Source organism: Protopterus annectens, chromosome 16.part0, assembly GCF_019279795.1.
Source record: "Protopterus annectens isolate FY-2018-M chromosome 16.part0, PAN1.0, whole genome shotgun sequence".
Lineage (NCBI taxonomy): Eukaryota > Metazoa > Chordata > Ceratodontiformes > Protopteridae > Protopterus > Protopterus annectens.
In genome coordinates, this window is record NC_056750.1 from 764,296,856 (window position 1) to 764,316,230 (window position 19,375).

A 19,375-nucleotide genomic window follows, 5' to 3' on the forward strand; every position below is an offset into this window, starting at 1 on the left:
TCTGACTAATATTAGCCTCGGATACTACCTTGGGCAGAAAGGAAGAATTAGTTCTAAGCAAAACTCTATCCTTATGAAAAATTAAGTATGGAGGGTCACATGACAGGGCTCGAAGTTCCAAAACTCTTCTGGAAGAAGTGATAGCCACCAAAAATAAAGTTTTCCACGACAAATGTTCCAAGTCACAAGTTGCTTATCATTCAAAGGAGTTTCTGGTCAGGGCCTGAAAAGCCACAGTTAGATCCAAAGGGGAATAGGTTCTTTAAAAGGAGGTCTTAGTATCAAGAGGCCTTTAAGGAATGCTTTACACAATTTGTGTGACATTATAGGGGCACCCCTCCAGTCCTATATGAAAGTTTGAAATTGCAGCCATGTGCATTTTAATTGTGGAAGCACAGGAACCCGACTGGTACAGTGAAGCTAAAAAATTCAATACTTTATGGATAGGACTTGAATAGTGATCTATTTCCATTGTCTAAAGCCCATCTAGCAAATTTCTCCCATTTGTTATGGTGTAATTTCATTGTAGACTACTTTTGATGAGCAGTAATAATTTGCCGGACAGGTGAGAAAAGAAAAGGATGGTTGACAATCATAGGAACTGGAGGAGTCACGCAATGAGATTGAGGTTTTGGGGATTTGGATGAACCATGCCCTCCAGGTGAGACAGAAGATCTGGAACTGGGTCCAGAATCCATGGTTTCCAAATCAAATGAGGCCACAGGAAGGGAAACCAAACTTGTCGAGGCCAGAAGGGGGCAATGAGGATTACTGAGTTTTCCGTCCTTCTGCTTTCTTCAAGGGGGAAAGGCATAAAGCAGACCAGGAGGCCAATCGTGGAGAAGGGCATCTCGGGGTGATTCCCCCTGAGGTGGGGTTAGGGCAAAGTAACTTATGCGCTTGTTGTTTAGAAGAGAGGCAAAGAGATCACAGTAAGGTTGGACTCAGTGGTGAAAAATGTTGTTCGCCACTGCTGGATTGACAGACCACTCATGAGGCAAGAGAACAGTTCTGCTCAATTTGTCAGCTATCACGTTGGAGCTCCCCGGAATGTTGCTGTGGGAAAAGTGGTTGGAAGAAAATCGCCCATTGTCAAACTCAGAGTGCTTCTCGACAGAACGGGTAAGATTTGGTTGCCCCTTGTTTATGTACCAGACTACTGACATGCTGTCTGAATCACTACTGTTATTACAGGGAGGACGTCCTGGAATGCTTGCAACGTTAACAGCACTGCCCTCATCTCTAGTACACTGATGTGCAAGTTGAACTCCAAATGGGATCACATGCTTTGGACTGTCCTTCCCAGATAATGCCTCCCCCCCTGTCTGGGAAGCATTCTTAGTCACTACTGCATGGGGCTGGGGGAGAATGAATGGACGCCCGAAGAGAATCTGGTTTGAGTGAAGCCACCACATTAGGTCATGTTTGCAGCGATCGGTAATCAGAATTGGCTGAGACATTGGTTAGTGCATGAGAGACCACTGGGACGCTAATAGCCACTTAATATCCATATGTGGTACCTTGCCAAGGGAACTAGAGTGATTGCTGCTGCCATGGAACTTAATGTTTGAAGAACTTTGCTGGGACTTTGTTGCTGCGTAGTAATTGACCGTCCTGGGATCTTATACGTTGTAGCCTGTCTGGAGAGAGTGATGCAATTCCTGAGACAGCATCTAAGTGAGCTCCAATGAAATCCAGATGTTGAGTGGGTTGAAGAGTTGACTTTTTGAAATTTACAGTTATTGCTAGAGACGTACAGAGATGTATGGTGTAATCCCTTGCTCGTTCTATTTGACGCCTGGTGGTAGCGGTGAGGAGCCAGTCGTCGAGGTATGGAAATACTTGTAACCCTTGCAGTCTTAGATGAGCTGCTACCACTGCCATGTACTTGGTAAACATCCTGGGGGCTCTGGTGAGTCCAAAGGGCAGTGCTCTGAACTGGAAATGACTGGCTCAAAGCCAGAAGCACAAAAACCTTAGAACTCTTTTCCATCTTTATGTGGTAATAAGCATCTTGGAGGTCGACACAGCACATCCATTTGTCTTTTTCCAAAAATGGAGGTACTGACTGAACTGTGACCATCTGAAATTAGGCTTGTTAACTACCTTGTTGAATTGGCTGAGATCCAAGATGGGTCTCCAGTCTCCTGTTTTCTTGGGCACTAAAGAATCTTGAGTAAAAGCCAGATCCTTTCTGATCCGGTGGGACATTTTGGATTACTCTTTTGCTTAGCAGTCTGAGTTCCAAGAACTGCTGCTTCCCAGAGACTGGGTGGCACATCTGGGAGTTTTTTCTGGGGTTTTGGCAATTGTGATAGGGGGATTTTGTAACCTCTGGATATACTTCCCTGCACCCATTTGTCCGTCAACAACTGCCAGGCAGACTGGTGCAGAGAAAGCCATCCCCGACTGCCTCCAGAGGTGGGCAATCGGGCACCCCTTCAAGGGTGCTGGTAGGAAGCTCAGGAGGACGACTCCCTGGATCCCTGATTTTGCGGTCCTTTTCTGCCTCTAGGGCAGCATCTACCATTGCTTCCCCCTCTGCCCCGGAGGAGTCATTGTCTTGTGAATCCTGGAAAGGCCCTTTGGATTTTTTAAACCATAGTCTACCACTCCTCTGGTTCCTGGAGTATGGTCTCTGAGGAGTAGGGAAACTTATGCCAACGGCAGAAAGGGTCTTACCATCCTTTTCACATCTGGCTAGGATATCCTTTACTTTGGGACCAAAAATGTTTGTAGGATGGATAGCAGGACTTTCCTTGGCAAGTTCTTTCCTGGTGGCTGCTGCTGCTACCACCATGGCATCAACGGGAATTCCTTTGGCCCAATGCGATTCCTCCTTAAGGGCTGATAATACTCAATCAGGTCACTTAGGGATTGGCTCTATGGCACCAGGCATCTTTCATGTCTGCTGAGAGATCAATTTAATGAGATCATCAGCAGGCGGAGAGATCCAAGAAGTAGAGGGCTGAGCACAAAAAGCCTTCAGGTATACGGATTCCTCTGAGAAAGGTTGGGAGGAGGACCAGTCACCCCTCCATTTCAGCATTTCTAGGATGTCCCTGAAGGAAACATCATTGGGGTGACCTAGGGGAACCTTCTCCTTCATCGAAATCAGTATCTTCAGTAAAAGACTCTTCTGGGGAGTCTAAGTGCTTCCTCTTGCACTTTCTTTTCGCAGGGACTTCCTTGGGGGGGGGGGATCTGGGAAGTATCCAAAGAAGAGACTACCTAGGTAAGTGCTACCTGAGACTTGTGCCCTCTGTCCTGGGGATGAGACTGATGGAAGCTCAGGTTGAGGAGATACCGAAATCTGTCCCGACAGGGATGGCAAGGACTGTGAGTCTCCGACTGACAATGCCTTCTCCATAATCTTGAAGGCTGGACCCCCATAGAGGAGACGGAGCCCAGAACCGGGGTCACAACCTGCACTGAGGAGACCGCCTCCACAACAGAAGCCTGGGTCGACGCTACAAAGGCAGAGTCACCGAAAGACATAGATGGTTCCAAAGGAACCAAAAAGGTGCCATGCATCTCGAACCTGACCAGAGAGTCCCAACCTCAGGAAGTCTCCAGTGCCGAAAGCTCAGAGCTACTCAAGGCGTTTCTTGGAACTGGAGAAAGATGCTACTGGAACCGAGACAGGCGGAGCCAGGAGAGTCGGGATCAAGGCTCCAAAGGCTCAGCAAGAGTTGGAGGAAGAGGGTATGGGGGTGTCCTACAATAAACAGTTCTGACGCCAGTGTGGCTCGGAACGGAGGACAATCCTCTCACCACCAGTAGCTGATCCACCAGTCTCATTATATCTGCCTCTGACAGACTCTTAGCAGATCGAACAGATGCAGTGGAAAGAAATTTAGGGGGTCTCACTTCCATAAAAGGAATAAACAAGTCCACAGATGGGGAATAGGACATTCTTGGGAGGCAGCCCCAATTGCTTTATTACAGCAGAAGAAGCTATCTGCTCCAAAGCCAATTTACTACTAGTAGTAAATGCAGTCATATTCTCTGGTACCAATGAACTCTTCAGTATAGAGGAAAATTTAGCTATTTTTGATGGTTCTGAGGACTTTGGAACTGGGGAAGGTGTTTTCTTTGAAGCAGGTGATGAAGATGATGAAGTACTATCTTTCTCCCTGAACTCAGAAATGGCCTTGTAAAATCCACTTTTAAGTAGCCCTTTCAAAATTAGTTTATTTTTTCTTTTGGTTAAAGTACAGGTTGAAAACCCATGACAAATCGCACAGTTTTCCTGTAAGTGTATTTTTCCAAGGCAGTACACACACGGGGTTATGCCTGTCTGAGTTGGGTATTTTGCCCTCACATTTTTTACACCTCTTAAATCAGGAGGTGCCCTTAGAGCATTTAGAAGGAGAAAGTTTTTTCCTGTTCTTCTGCCATAACCGCTGGAAGGCAGTCACACTATTGAACAGGGTGAAAAGAACACAGCTAAGATTTTTTTTCCCCAGATAGAAAACAGAGAGAGAAAACTACCAGCGATGGTATGAAGAATACCTTTAAAGATATTTAAAGGCAGTAAAAGGAGTACCAATAATGGTACTGGACAGTCTACCAGCCGTAGAAGAAAGACAAATGGAAATTTAGCTAAGATAAGAAGGGGAGGAGTGGGTAGAAGTACCAAGAATTATAAAGAGAAAATTACAGAAGAAGGAAGTGTAAAAATTAGAAAATACTCACAAACACTAAGCCAAGGCTCTGTATTCGTAGTTCTTGTATCTCGCTGGAGAGCCTTCGTTTCCTTCTCCCTCTGCTCAGGGAGCGTACTCGGACGTTTCTCCAGGCGGGAATCTGAAAACGAGAAGACGGAAGTGATGTAGTGGAAGTTTGGATAGTCTTCAGTCTAGCTATGGGAAACGAAATAGATATATTGTTTGTTAATTTATCTGATATGCATTTAAACACACAACAGAAATTGTTAAATAAGGGTTTAAGTTTCGTACCAGCTACTTCTTCCCGACAGGATGATGTTATAGTGAATTGGAGGTTATTTGGACGAAGTATAATGTTGAAAACTTTCTATGGTGACGGAAATTATAAAATCAGCAACATTTTTCACAAACCTAGCACATATGTGCCACAGAATCTCCTTACTTTGGATACTTTTTTAAATCTATGTGAATTAGAAATGTAAGATTGTTTGAATAATCGGAGACATCATTTTCACAACTTAGAGAAAGATGAGAAAAAAGAAGTTATGTCTTACCATAACGTTCCATCTGTACTGTTGATCCTCGGTTCAGTCATTACATGTGGGTATCGGTTCCGACCTCAGGAACGAGCCAGCCGTCTTCCAAGCTCGCGTCAGCTACAAACTCCCGAGCTAAAACTCTTACCCAAAATTTCCCTCTCCCCATTACCTCACATTGAGTTTGCAAGTCAAAAGAAGGTAGAGGCTACCTCTGGTCAAATGACCTAACAGAACCAGATGGTAACATCCACTAGAAGCCACAGGAGGGGGAAGGAGGGAGGGTCATAATGACTGAACGAGGATCAACAATACAGATGGAACGTTATGGTAAGACATAACTTCTTTATCTGATATTGTTAATCCTCGTTCATTCCTTACATGTAGGACAGAGTCCCCAGCTATCTTTATTCCTGGGAGGCTCTCATGGAAGGACATTCCTGAGCACCACAGTACCAAAAGATGCTCTTCCCCTGGAGGCCAGATCCAATTTGTAATGATGAAGGTATGAGGGGTAGCCCAAGTTGCAGCTGCTCAAATGTCATGTAAAGAAGCTCTGGCATGGAAGGCAGCAGAAGCTGCAACCGACCTTGTAGAATGAGCCTTTATGGTAGTAGGTAATGGAATATTACGTTGTCTATACATGAAGGTCACACAGTCTTTCAACCATTTAGCCAATGTGACCTTAGCAACAGGACATCCTAATCATGGTCCAGAATTGGCCAAAAATAACTGGTCTGATTTACAAGAAGCCTTAATCCTGTTCAAGTAGAAGCGAATTTGCTGTGAATATCTAGGGTATGTAGGCAATACTCTCCTTTGTTTGAATAGTTGGGGAAGAAAACTGACAATTCAATGGTTTGATTAATGGACATTTCAGAGATCACTTTTGGCAGAAAGGAAGGATTAGTTCTCAATGACACTCTATCTCTATGAAAAATCAAATATAGACTCTTGATGCATAAGGCTTGAAACTCAGAAATACATCTGGCAGAAGTAATGGCGACCAGAAACAAGGTTTTCCATGACAAGTATTTGAGGTCGCAAGAAGAAGCTGGTTCAAAAGGTGGCACTGTCGATGCTTGCAGAACTAATGACAGGCCCCATGTCGAGTAGGTTCTCTAAAAGTGGGTTTTAGATGAACCACACCTGTTATGAAAGTCTTGCATAATTTGTGTGACATAAGGGAGGAGTCTTGGACACCATCATAGAAATTAGATACTGCAACCAAATGAACTCTAATGGTAGAGACCGATAGACCGGATTGAAAAAGGGTGGCTAGATACTCCAGTACTATCGACAATGGTGCTGAAAAAGGATCTGTTTTTCTTTCAGCCAAAAAGTAAATCTTTTCAACTTGCTTAGATAAGTAATTCTGGTGGAAGACTTATGAGATGCAATAAGAATGTCATGTACTGGCAAAGAAAGATCATTCTGCCTGGCTATCAAAGGAATTGGAGGAGCCAAGCTGTGAGCTTCAGGCTGTCCAGGTTGGAGTGAATCGTATTCTGCGGATGGGAGATCAACCCCAGGGTTGGATGGTGAATCCACGGTTGATCTAGCAGGTGAGGCCAAAGGAAGTGGAACCAAATCTGACGAGGCCAATATGGTGCTATGAGGCTCACTTTGCTCTTCAACCGGCGGGCTTTCTTCAGAAACTGGGGAATGAAGGGGAGAGGTGGAAATGCATAAAGTAGACCAGAGGGTCAATCGTGGACTAGTGTCCCTGACTGTCCCGGAGGGGGAATCAGAGTGAAATAGTTGCTGCATTTGTAGTTGGTCGGGGACGCAAACAGGTTGCAGCAAGGAAGACCCCAACGGTTGAAAATCTCCACGCTATCAAAGGATTCAAGGACCCCTCGTGAGGTTGTAGTCTGTCTGCTATCATGTTGGAACTCCCAGGAATGTGCGTTGCTAGAAGAAAACAGTTGGTAGCCATCACCCATTGCCATATCCTCATGGCCTCTTGACAGAGTGGATAAGATTTGGTTCAGCCCTGTTTGTTGATGTACCAGACCACCGCCATGTTGTCTGATTGTATCGCAATAGTTCCAGATGGCAGCAAGGGATGGAATGCAAAGCCAGAAGCACCGTCCTAAGCTCTAGAACATTTATATGCAGATGGGCCTCCATTTTGGACCAAGTACTTTGGACTGTCTGTCCCTGACATAGCCCCCCCACCCCATCAGGGAGGTGTCCGTGGTCACTGTAGCCTTGGGCTGTTGGGGGGAGAGACCATTATGACGGGTTGTGGGCCATCCACCAATTTAAATCCTGTTTGCACCTGTGAGTTACCCGAATCTTGGCTGAAAGAGGGTACTGAAAGGGATACCATTGGGTGAGCAGTAGCCATTGTAGAAGCCTCATGTGAAACCTGGCCAGGGGGACAATGGTGATGGAGGCTGCCATGGAACCCAACAACTGTAAAACAGAGTGAGCTATAGATTTCTCCCTTGAAAGGATTGGGATCAGTTGTTGCTTTATCCTTAAAATTCTGTGCTCTGGAATGGATGCTCTGCAATTCTTTGTATTCAAGATGACCCCTATGAATTCTGTGGACTGAGATGGGGTGAGATTGGATTTTTGCCAATTTATGGTTATGCCTAGCCTTTCTGCAGAGAGGAGAGAGTATGCCAGGGCTTCTTCCAATAGATGTCTGGTGGGGGCGGAGATGAGCCAGTCATCTAGGTATGGAAACACCTGGAATCCTTGTAGTCGCAAGTGAGCTGTGATGACTGCCATGCACTTTGTGAACACTCTGGGGGCTGTAGAGAGACCGAAGGGCAGTACTCTGAATTGGTAGTGACTGGCTCCCGCACAGAAGCGAAGGAATTTTCTTGATGGCCTGTCCACTATTATGAGGTAGTACGCATCTTGAAGATCTATCAAGCACATCCAATCATCTTTTTCCAAAAGCGGAAGGATAGACTGTATTGTGACCATCCGGAATTTTTGTACTCTTACAAACTTGTTCAATACGCTGAGGTTCAATACTCTGAGATCCAAAATTGGTCTCCAGTCCCTGGTTTTCTTTGGCACCAAAAATAGTCTAGTAGAATCCGGATCCTATCTGGTCTGGAGGGATTATTTGGATGACTCTTTTTCTTAGCAGCTTTGATATCTCTAATGCTGCTTCTTCCCTTTGACTGGGTGGAACGTCGGGTAAGCTTGTTGGGAGAGCGGGACAAAGATCGAAAGGAATATGATAACCTCTAGTTATTATCCTTTGTACCCAAGAATCATCGGTTCATAGGTAGGTACTAGGCTATAGACCCACGGGCCTATGTAAGCCTAGCCAACAAGGTTCCCTGGCTTACGCCACCCAAGAAAGTTATTTTCCTGTGCCACTGTTGAGCAGAAACACAGAAGTGATCCCCGGGGTGTATTTCCTATTTCCCATCCACTCATCAAGATTTTTCTTGAAGAGTGCTAATGAAGAACTTTGCTTGACTTAGATGGGTAGCCTGTTCCAGAGTATGGAAAGTCTCTGGGACAATAATCTATCCCTCCAGCATGTCCTGTTTATTGTGGTGACAAGATTTAAACCCTAGAGCGTGTAGCTCAGAGGGATTGGGATTTCTTTAGGTGTAGCATGTCCAACAGCTCTGGGTTTGACATAGCTTTATATGTTAGGCAGAGATCACCTCGGAGTAGGCAATATGCTATGGAGTAAAGCTGGAGTTTTTTGAGGCAGTCAGTGTAGGGCATTTGTTTGAGGCCAGTAATCCTCTTTGTGAGGTACTTCTGTGGCCTTTCCAGCGGCTGCAGATGTCTTATGAGGTATATTCCAAAAGGGGCATTGCACTCTATAATGGGTCTAATGAGTGTCAAGTAGAGGGGAACAATGACCTCTTTTTTCCTGGATGAGAACCCTTTTATGATGAGGTGTGTCACATAGGACTTCCTGACTACTGTGGCGATGTGACTATCAGAGAGACTACTGTCCACTTGGCTCTCACGGTCTCTTATCACACATTCGGTTTTAAGTAGATTGCTGCCTATGTGGTAGTTCATGGGTACAGAGTTTTTACCAAAGGGGATGACACTGCATGTTTGGGAATTGAGCTTGAGGCCATGGCTAGACACCAGGCATCTGTCTCAGCGAGGCCCTTCTGTAGAATGTCCACATCATTTGGGGACTTGACTATGGCTCCTAGTTTGCAGTCATCTGCGAACGTCGTTAGCCAGCGGCCTTCTGTGTTAGCCTGTACTTCAGAGAAGTAGACACCAAACAGGAGAGGTCCCAGGACAGAACCCTGTGGTACTCCACTTGTCACTGCTTTGAGGTCAGATTTGGAGTCTCCAACTTTTACAGTGTGGGTTCTGTTATTGAGTCAGTTGGCAACCCATCTTGTGACGGGTAACCACCTTACCCTCATCTACGGCTTTGGTGACTATCTCAAAGAAGTCTATCAGGTTCAGGAGGCATGATCTGCCTTTCACAAACCCAAACTGGGTGGGATCCAGAGTTTGGAGGTTACCAATGTCTTTGTTTAAGAGTTCAATGATTATACGTTCCATGGCCTTGCAGACCAGGCTCGTCATGGCTAATAGGTCGATAGTTCCCGGGATCAGTGGTGGCTCCCCCTTTGTGGAGTGGGATAACTGTTGCTGTGCACCATTCAGTGGGCACAAAGCCTGATGCAAGGCTATTGAACATGGTGCTTAAGTGGGGAGCCAGTTAGCTCTGAAGTTCGTGCAAAACCCAGCCTGGGATGTTGTCCGGTCCCATGGATGCTGTGTTTTTGGCTTTAGAGAGTGCAGCTTTTACCTGCGTAGTTGTGATTACAGGGACTCTGCATTCTTCCTGTTTAGATACGGGCCCTTTAGGGGGTGGGGGGGCACAGTTAGCACTGAACCTATCTGCAAGGATGTTGGCAATATCAGTTGGTTCTGTAATTTTCGTGCCTTTGTGCTGTAGCTTAGAGCAGATCTGGGTGTTGCCATAGAGATTCTTGACACAGCTATAGAATGCTTTGTGGCTGTCCTTAGAATTAGTGGCGATATTGTTTTCGTAGCTAGCTTTGAAGGATCTTATAAGGGATCTCAGCTTCTTACCGAGGCTGACCAGGGAGCTTCTCCATTCATGGGATTTTACTCTCTTTTGCAACAGTTACTTCCTTCTGTTGTACAGTTTGTTTATGGCAGAGGACCACCAGATTGGCTTCCTTTTTTGGAGGATAGCATCTTGATTCTGTTGATCCAGGACATTGGAGTTTATGAATTTCAGAAAGCGTTGAGCTAAGGAGTTGGAACATGAGTAGTTTTCCCAGTTAATGGTGGGGTAGTTGAAGTCGCCCATTATTACGGTGTTTGGCTGAACCTTAATATTTTCCAGTACATCTAGAAAAGAGGAGTGGAAATCCTGGGGCATGGTGGGGGGGTCTGTAGCAAGCTACAATTTGGATTGCAGTTTTGCCCAGAGTTAGTTGTACTTGGATAACCTCTGATGCATTATGCTGGGCAACTAGCCTGGAAGTGTAGATATCCTTAATGAATTTGGACAGACCTCCGCCTTTGGTGTTTCGGTCCAGGTTACATGGCCAAAAAGTATGGTATGAGTTACAGCCTGGTAGTGCAGGGGTGCTCTCTGGAGCCGTGAACCAGGTCTCAGTCACTGCACAGATATCGAAGTTCTCCATTTTAAGGAGTGCCTCGAGTGAGTGCATTTTGAGATTTAGACTTCTAGCATTGAGTAACATTACCCTCAGTTTTTGCTTGCCTGTTCCTGTTATGGTGGTGAATTTATTTGAACCTTGCCTAAAAAAGGCACTATAAGGGCAGCAAAAGCCTTAGCCAGTATCCGGAATCCCCCAGGTGACAGGTGCAGGCCATCTGTGGCAAAAAATCGTGGTCTGTCGACCATGTCATCCCAAGCAGACAGATACTGAATCCCCTTAGAATGACACCAGAAGCTTAGCCAAATGTTGAAGTCAATAATTTTGTCCTTGTACTGCGGTATCATTTGGGGCGATGGCAGAATGCTACTCAGGGCTAGGGTCATACTAGCCTGGGATACAAGATCGGAGAGCTCTTCCATGTCTTTTTTCATGTAGTCTAGGGAGGTGCTTCTCAGGTCATTCACACCAACGTGGACAATGACAGAGTCATATTTGTGCTTGTTGTGGAGTGACCTGAGTGCGGGGGTTATGTGGCGGATCCTGGCAGCTGACAGTAACCTTCGCCTTGTTTAGCCTGGTGAGTGGGACATGATGGTTAGCCAGGCAGAAAGGTATAAAGAGAAACGACCCCCAACCACTTCCAGAGGACAGCAGTTAGGCCGCTCTTCAGGAGCGCTGGTAGGATTAGCCAGGGAAAGAGTCCCTGGAACCCTGGTTACGCGGATCCCCTCTGCCCCGAAAAGGGCGTCTTCCCTGTGAGTTTCCCCCTCTGCCTCTAGGGGAGAACTGGGCCTTTGTGTCACGGAAAGGATCCGGAGACATTTTGTACAATATCTTCCCACCCTTCTGGTTTCTGGAGAAAGCCCGTTGAGGGGAAGAATAACGGACACCCACGGCAGAAAGGTTCTTACTGTCCTGTTCACATCTGGCCAGTGTGCTTTTAACCTTGGGTCCAAACAATGAAGAGGCTTCAATGGGAGCGTTGAGAAAGGAAGCCTTGAATGGTTCCACGAAATTACACAAGCGCATCCAGGCGTGTCATCTCAGAACAATGCCTGAACTCGCTGCTCTAGCTGCTCCTTCTGATGCGTGAGATTTCAGGCGCATGGAGTTAGATATAGATTCAATGGTGGCTAGCTGAGAGGCCATTTTTTCACGGACCTCATCAGACATGGCACCAGCCAAAGTTTCAGACAGCTCAGAAATTAAATCTCTCTGAAGCCTGGTAAAGTGTGCCATATAGTTCAGGGACCTGATTGCAAAGGTCGCTGATGCAAAAGTACGCTTCCCTATTCTGTCCAGAGCCCAGGACTCTTTGTTGGGCGGATGGACAGTCTGGCTTTCTTCTTCCGCCAGGTCCTTTTTAGTTGTGGCTGCCACCACTAAAGCATCTACAGGAAGACCTTTGGACCAATGGGGGTCAGTAGCAGGAGGGGACGAAATTTTATCTGGCCTCCAGGGAATGGCCTCAACGGTGTCAGGAGCCTTCCATGCATGCTGCACGATGAGCCGAACCAGTTCGTCGGCAGGTGGGGTAACCCAGGAGGTAGGGGGCCGGGGGCGAAAGGCCTGCAGGAACACAGACTCTTCAGAGGTCGGGTTCGAGGGTTGCCAGTTACCTCTCTAAGAATTTCAAAAATATCACCAAAGGATACCTCAGAGGGTGAGCGAGGGGACCCTTCCTCATCATCAAAGTCTGTCTCTTCAGTAAGGGACTCCTCTGTGGAGTCCACGTGCTTCCTCTTGCACAAGCTTTTTTGATGAACTTCCTCAGAGGGAGAAGCTGGGGAAGAGATCACAAAAGGGGTTTCCTGTGGAAGTACATCCTGAGGCCCTTGCGCCCGGTGTCCACCAGGAGTGACTTGCGTACCATAGCGGTCCAGAGGAGGCCGGGAAGAGTGATAGCACAGGATCGCCAGTCAACGCCAGAGCCTTCTCCATTAGCTGGAAGGTTGGTCCACCTAAAGAGGGGTGAGTGTCCAGGACAAGGGTCACCCCTCTCCTAAGCGGCTCAGCCTGCCGACTCGGAGTCCCTGGATGACTGTGAAACAATAAATTACATAAGCCACAGCTGACATCCTGGATTGTAGCAAAACTCTCCTGCCACAAAGGCAACTGCGGCTCCTTAGTGAGGTCCATAAAGGAAACCGTAGAGGGGGAAGACTGTGCTATATCAAGGGGCTTAAAAGGCAATGAAGGAGGAGAATAAGTAGGGTTTTTTGGCATAGGGTGATCACCTCCCAAGGAAGGATAGGTCCTGGGGGGGTGGGATACCTCTGGCCAACAGCACTTGATCCACAAGACACAATACATCATGTTCAGAGAGGCTTCTAGTGGATTTTACGGACACAGCTGAGGGGGAGTCAGGTCTATCCAAAGATTGAGCAAGCTCGGTGCCCACCTCGCAGGTCTGCACTGAAAACAACGGGCTGTAAAGGACTGAACTACAGGTGTCTGCACCGAGGAAATTATCGGTGCCGAAGTCATGGTCTGCACCGACGATCAGGTCGGTACAGAAGTGGTTGTCGGCGCTAAGGCTGGAACTGAAAATATCTGTGCCGATAACTGAATTGTTGGTGCTGAGAGGGTAGTTGGTGCCGGGTAAGTTGTTGAAAGGGCAATGGGCATTGAAAAATCCATTGACGTCGTAACAGTCTGCATCGACTGGACAGTCAGTGCCAGTAAAGAAGTCTGAACCGAGGAGCCTTTTGGTACAGATATGGTAAAGGGCACGCTAGTCGGTGCCGAAGTTACATATGGTGCCGATGGCATCGGTGCCGAAGGTCTAGGCACCGAAAGCGCTTGAGCCGAAGAATTCAAATCTGAAGTGGAAAGCTTAGCTTTCTTGGGTCTCGGTTCGTGGGAGTCCCCAGCAGGGGACAAAGAAAGAGACTTGGCCTTTAAATGTTCATCATTCTTTTTCTTATGGGATCTTGGAGGGGTTGAAGCCTCCAACCCAGAAATAGCCTCTGAAAACGAAGATTTAAGTAGCCCCTTCAATATTAATTTATTTTTTCTCTCAATCAATGTCCTGTTAAGAGAAATTCTTACAAATCCCGCAGGGCGGCTCAACTGTTAAATGAGGCACACCCAGGCAATAGACACACAGGGAATGTGCATCTGAAGTAGGTAATTTATGGCCACAATCTGAACATCTTTTAAATCCTGGACTACCTTTTCTATCTGCCATGTTAGAAGGAAAGAAGTAAAAACCAGAAAAAAATACCAGCAATGGTACAAGAATTACCCGAAGGTAAGAAGGAAAGGGGGTTTACCAACAATGGTAAAAAAGAAATTACCTTGCGGTAAATAGGGGGAAAGGAATTGAAAAGATTCAAGAAAGGATAGTTGCTAAATGCGATAAGGTAAGAGAAAACTATCTAATAACTTTTCTGTGAGAAAAGGTTGTTTTAGAATTTAGTATGACGAAAAATATTGTACTTAGCTCAAGAGAAGTAGCTTGACACGACCAAATGGCGACGCGGCAAATGAAATCTGGGGTAACAGGGAGAGGGGAATTCTGTGTAAGAGTTTTAGCTGGAGAGTTTCTAGCTGACTCGAGCTTGGAAGATGGCCGGCTCGGTTCAGAGGTTGGAATCAATACCCACACATAAGGAATGAATGAGGATTAACAATATCAGATGTATCATTATATGACCTTATGAATAACAAAAAATTTAACAATTAGACCAGCGGACAAAGGGGGAGCTGTTGAACTTATGAACATAGCTGACTATTCACAGAAAATTAAAACAATTATTACAAGAAACCACATATACCTCTATAAACAGAATGCAGGTCAATTCTATGATCGAAGAAGTGAAGCAGAAAATTACTAATTTATATAGCAACAAGTTGCTAAGCAAGGAGTTATGTGAATATTTTATAGTAGAACATCCAATATTACCCATCATAAGCGGTCTTCCTAAAACACATAAGAATCAGCAAGATCCACCACTTCATCCCATTGCAGCAGAAAGTGGTTGGATAACAGAACTGCTATCTATATGTGGAACACTATCTTAAACAGTCAGATCAGTGCATCACATAATTATAAATTATAAATTATAAAGATACCAAGCAATTTTTGACATTGCTTTCAGAATATGTGAAGAACAGAAACATCAATACATTTTATTATATGGTGACTCTTGACATTAATAGTCTCTTCACGGTTATACCGAATAAGGAAGGATTATTTTTGCATCATTTCTTACAATATAAAGCTAACTTCACTGAGGAAAAGGATAAAATTGCTTTGTTCGCTTCTTAATATTATTATTGGTTATAATGTCTTTGTTTTTGATAAGAATATATATTGGCAAAGATGGGGTGTGGCCATGGGCACACAGTGTGCCAATAGCTATGAGAATATAGTTCTCACAGATTGGGAAAACAAATATATTTTCAGTGACAATAATTTACATAAAGCAGCTATAAAATTTTATGTGCGATTTGTTGATGACATATTTTGATATGGGAGGACAGTTTGGAGCATCTAGAGGCATTTGTTTTTTTTATCTGGAAACCACCACAGAATTTTTAACATTCACCTTGCACTATTCTGATAGAATTTCTGGATGTTAAACTAGTGAGAGATGCAATAGGAAATATAGATACAAGTCTCCATAGGAAGTCATGTAGGAAGAACACCCTCTTGGATAGAGGGAGTATGCACCCGAGTTATGTCTTTTCGAATATCATCAGCACTCAAGTAGATCGACTCTTCAGACTACCTACACAAGATATGGATTTTAATAGTGAACTTAGAAGCCTCGATCATGAATTTCAACAATGGGGATATAGACATAAAGAGTGAAATAAAGTGATGGGGCATGCAAGTCATATATGAAAAACAGACCCCAACCATATCTCTCTGTGGGAAATATTAATGGTGTTGATACAGGATACAATATTACCATAAATATGGATAAGGGAGAATCTTGGAAGCAACGCAACAGACTTATGTTGACTTATTCTAGTGACATTAACCATGGGTGCAAGATCATTTAGAATAACTGGAAGATTCTCACATCAGATGTGAAACTTGGAAATATAGAGGGTGAATCACCCAGTTTTGGTTTTAAGAAGAAAAGAAACTTGAAAGAACTACTTTGCAAACCTAAACACAGAAAGAAGGCCCTAATAACAAATAAAGCAGGTACCTTTCCTTGCAGAACATGTTCATGCTGCAATTATATAAATGCCAGCAGTGAGTTCAAACATCCTTTGTAGGACATACCTATTCTTGTAAGGATTATGTACGTTGTAGCACTAGACATCTTGTCTACATTGCTGTGTTTCTTGTACAAGTTTCTATATAGGGAAGACAGACAGACAATTCAGAGAAAGAATCAGGAAACATGTTAGTGATATAAAGCAATAGGATGACAGAAACTCACTATACAAACATATAACTGAGCATTCAGGACATCGCTTCACATTTACGGCTCTACAAATAGTATGTGATGATGTGTGAGGTGGTGATTTGGCACTAAGAACAGAAACTACTGAAATGAAATGGATCGCTGCCTTACAAGTTTATAGATTACCAGGAGTAAATACTAATGTCTCTCTTCAACCACCCCTTAAGGCACGTAGACTACAGAGGAAGATTTGATTGGTTATCAAGAAGGTGTGTTCCTTAAGTTCTATGAATGGACAGTTTCTAAATACAAAAGAAAAGGCAGTCTATCATTGGATCTGAAAAAGAACTGAAACAGTCCGAAAGCACCTATCATTTTTATGTTGATTTTATATGCATACATGTTTTATGCCTTGGTGATCGCTGCATTTTGTTTTTTGGTGTTTATCTACATACTCTGTAGTGTATCTTCAACTGCCCAAGCTCTGATATTTGGATTTATATATAAACTCCCAACAACAGAACATCAGGAACTCAACCAAGGAAAAAACTCCTAGAAAGATTCTTCTAGGCTTCCCAAAAAAAAAACATGGACGGGGGATAGGGACAGGAAGGTTAATGGAATGAAGTTGGACAACACAGATGGAACGTTCTGGCAAGAACATACCGTCTTTATTTGATGTTGTCCAACTCATTCCAGTAATCTAAGGGACAGAGTCCCCAGCTACCATAATCCAGGAGGGCTACTAAGGAAGGATATTCCAGAGTACAGCAGAACCAAAGGCACTTCTGCTCCTGAAAATCAGGTCCAGTTTGTAATGACTGACTACGTAAGAGGATTTGACCAAGTAGCAGCAGCACAAATCTCTTCAATAGAAAGTCTGGGCCAAAAGGCCTTGCAGAATGCCATTACCTGAGCTGGTAATGGCAAAAGTTTAGAAGAACAGATGAAAGTAATGCAATCCGTCAACCATATGAATAAGGAAACTTTGGTCACTGCCTTGTCTTTTTTTTTTTGCATTGGAAAAGGAAGCAAATAACTAATCGTTCTTCCTGAAGGATTTTGTTCTATGGATGTAAAAATGAAGCGGACTATGTACATAGAGCATGTGTAAGGTACATTTACCTTTGTTCTGATATTGAGGAAAGAAAACTAGAAGACCAACTGACTGATTAATGTGAGTCTCTCTAACCACCTTGGGTAAAAAAAGAAGGATTTGTTGATAGAGTAACTCTGTCTTTATGAAAAACCAAATATGGAAACTTAGTGGAAAGAGCTTGCAGCTCAGACACTCTCCTGGCCAAGGTAATAGCTACTAGGAAAAGAGTGTTCCAGGAAAGAAATTTTAGATCTACGGTAGCAGCCTGCCCAAAGGGAGGATGGACCAAAGCCTATAAAATCATAGTAAGATCCCAAGGGGGTGTAGGATCCTTGTCTGGAGATAGTAGCAAAAACGTGCCCCTCAGAAATGCCTTGCATAACTTAGAAGACGCCAAAGTCGCTGAACCAGAAACAAAATGAAAGTGAAAAATAGCAGCAAGCTGTACCTTGACTCGAGAATGACTAGCACTTTCCTTAAAAAGGAAAGCTAGAAGTCTAGAACAACTGAAACGAAAGCAGTAAAGGGATCTACCTAATTCTGCTCCACTCAAAGAGAGAATCTTTTCCACTTGCTTCTGTAAATTTTGTGAGTGGGAGCTCTATGTGATGACATCAAAATGTCTTGAACTGGAGAGACAGCCTGGGAGATCTAGCCATCACTGTAAATGGAGAAACCATGCGGTTAATGTCAAAGCCTGAAGACTAGAGTGTGAATGCCCCGACGGGCGAGACAAAAGACCTGGACTGGGATCTAACCTCACTGGCGGGCAAATCAGATGAGACCAAAGAAAGATGAACCATGTTTGTCAAGGACAAAAAGGGAGCAACGAGGATCACTTCGCTTCTCAACTTGGAAGCTTTCTGTAAAGTTGGGAATCAAGGAAAGTGGGGGGAAGGCATATAGTAGACCAGAGGGCCAAGCATGAGTTAAACGTCCCTGGGGGACTGTCCTTGAGGAGGGATCAAGGCAAAAATACTTGCTACATTTGTTGTTCAGGTGGGATGCAAAGAGGTTGCAGCAAGGAAAACCCCATTTCTGGAAGATTGCTTCTTCCGCAGACTGCTTCAGGGACCACTCGTGAGGCATCAACAGAACTCTGTTGGGTCTATCAGCCAGAATGTTGGAGTCCCCCCAGAATGCATGTTTCCACCAGAAAGCAGTTGAAAGAAATTGCCCACTACCAAACCCTCATGACTTCTCAGCAAAGGAGATAAAACCTGGTCCCTCCCTGTTTGCTGAGGTACCAAACCACTCACATTTCTGTCTGGATTGCAATAGTCCTCAGATGAAGAAAGCTGTCTAGTTCTTGCAACGCTAGAAGAACCACTCTCATCCCAAGGAGACTGATATACAAAGTGGTGTCATGGAGCATCCACAAGCCTTAGACCGTCTGGTCCAGACAATGCTCCCCCAAACTGGAAGGCATCTGTTGTCAATGTGGCAGATGGGGAGGGAAGAACAAATGGTCATCCTAGAGTCACCTCCAGTGACTGAATCCACCAAAGAAGTGAATCCCTGCACACATGGGAAAGTTTTGTGGGACAAGTCAAGGAATTTCTGAGAAGTGACCACTGTACCGCCAGGGTTCATTGTAGAATGCGCATATGAAAACGTGCCATTGGGAGAAGGGTTATGGTTGCTGTCATGGAGCTCAAAGCCCACAGAATCAGAGAGGCTGGAGGTGTCAGAGCAGTTGAGATTTGGTTGACGTGTGATCTCAGGTTTAGTACCCTGTCTTATGCAAGATAAACTTGAGCCACCATTGTGAACAGATACACCCTTATAAAGTCTATGGTCTGAAACACATCCAGGTGAGACTTTTGACGATTTAAAGTTATGCCCAAGTAGGAAGCTAAACTGAGGAAGTAGTCCAGGGCCTGTAGGAGAAGATGTCTGGTTGGGGCGGTTAGAAGCCAGTCATCCAGATATGGAAATATCTGATATCCTTGCAGCCAGAGATGAACTGCAACTATCACTAGACATTTGGTTAACACCCTGGGGGCTGTGGTGAGGCCAAATGGAAGCACCTGAAACTGGTAATGACAGAGTCCCACCCTGAAATGTAGGAAGGACCTGGAGC

At 44.7% G+C, this 19,375-nt stretch overlaps 1 protein-coding gene across 2 annotated transcripts in view; it reads right to left on the reverse strand.

Moving 5' to 3' along the window:
- Positions 1 to 19,375, reverse strand: part of CDK9 (cyclin dependent kinase 9) — a 1,779,604-nt gene that overhangs the window by 1,448,480 nt on the left and 311,749 nt on the right. Inside the window, exon 4 of one of the 2 annotated variants that reach the window (XM_044058348.1) lies at positions 4,699 to 4,809. The exons of the other annotated variant lie outside the window; for it this stretch is intronic. Coding sequence (XP_043914283.1) covers positions 4,699 to 4,809 — 111 coding nt within the window. The remainder of the gene's footprint in view (positions 1 to 4,698; positions 4,810 to 19,375) is intronic. 2 annotated transcript variants of the gene reach the window in all.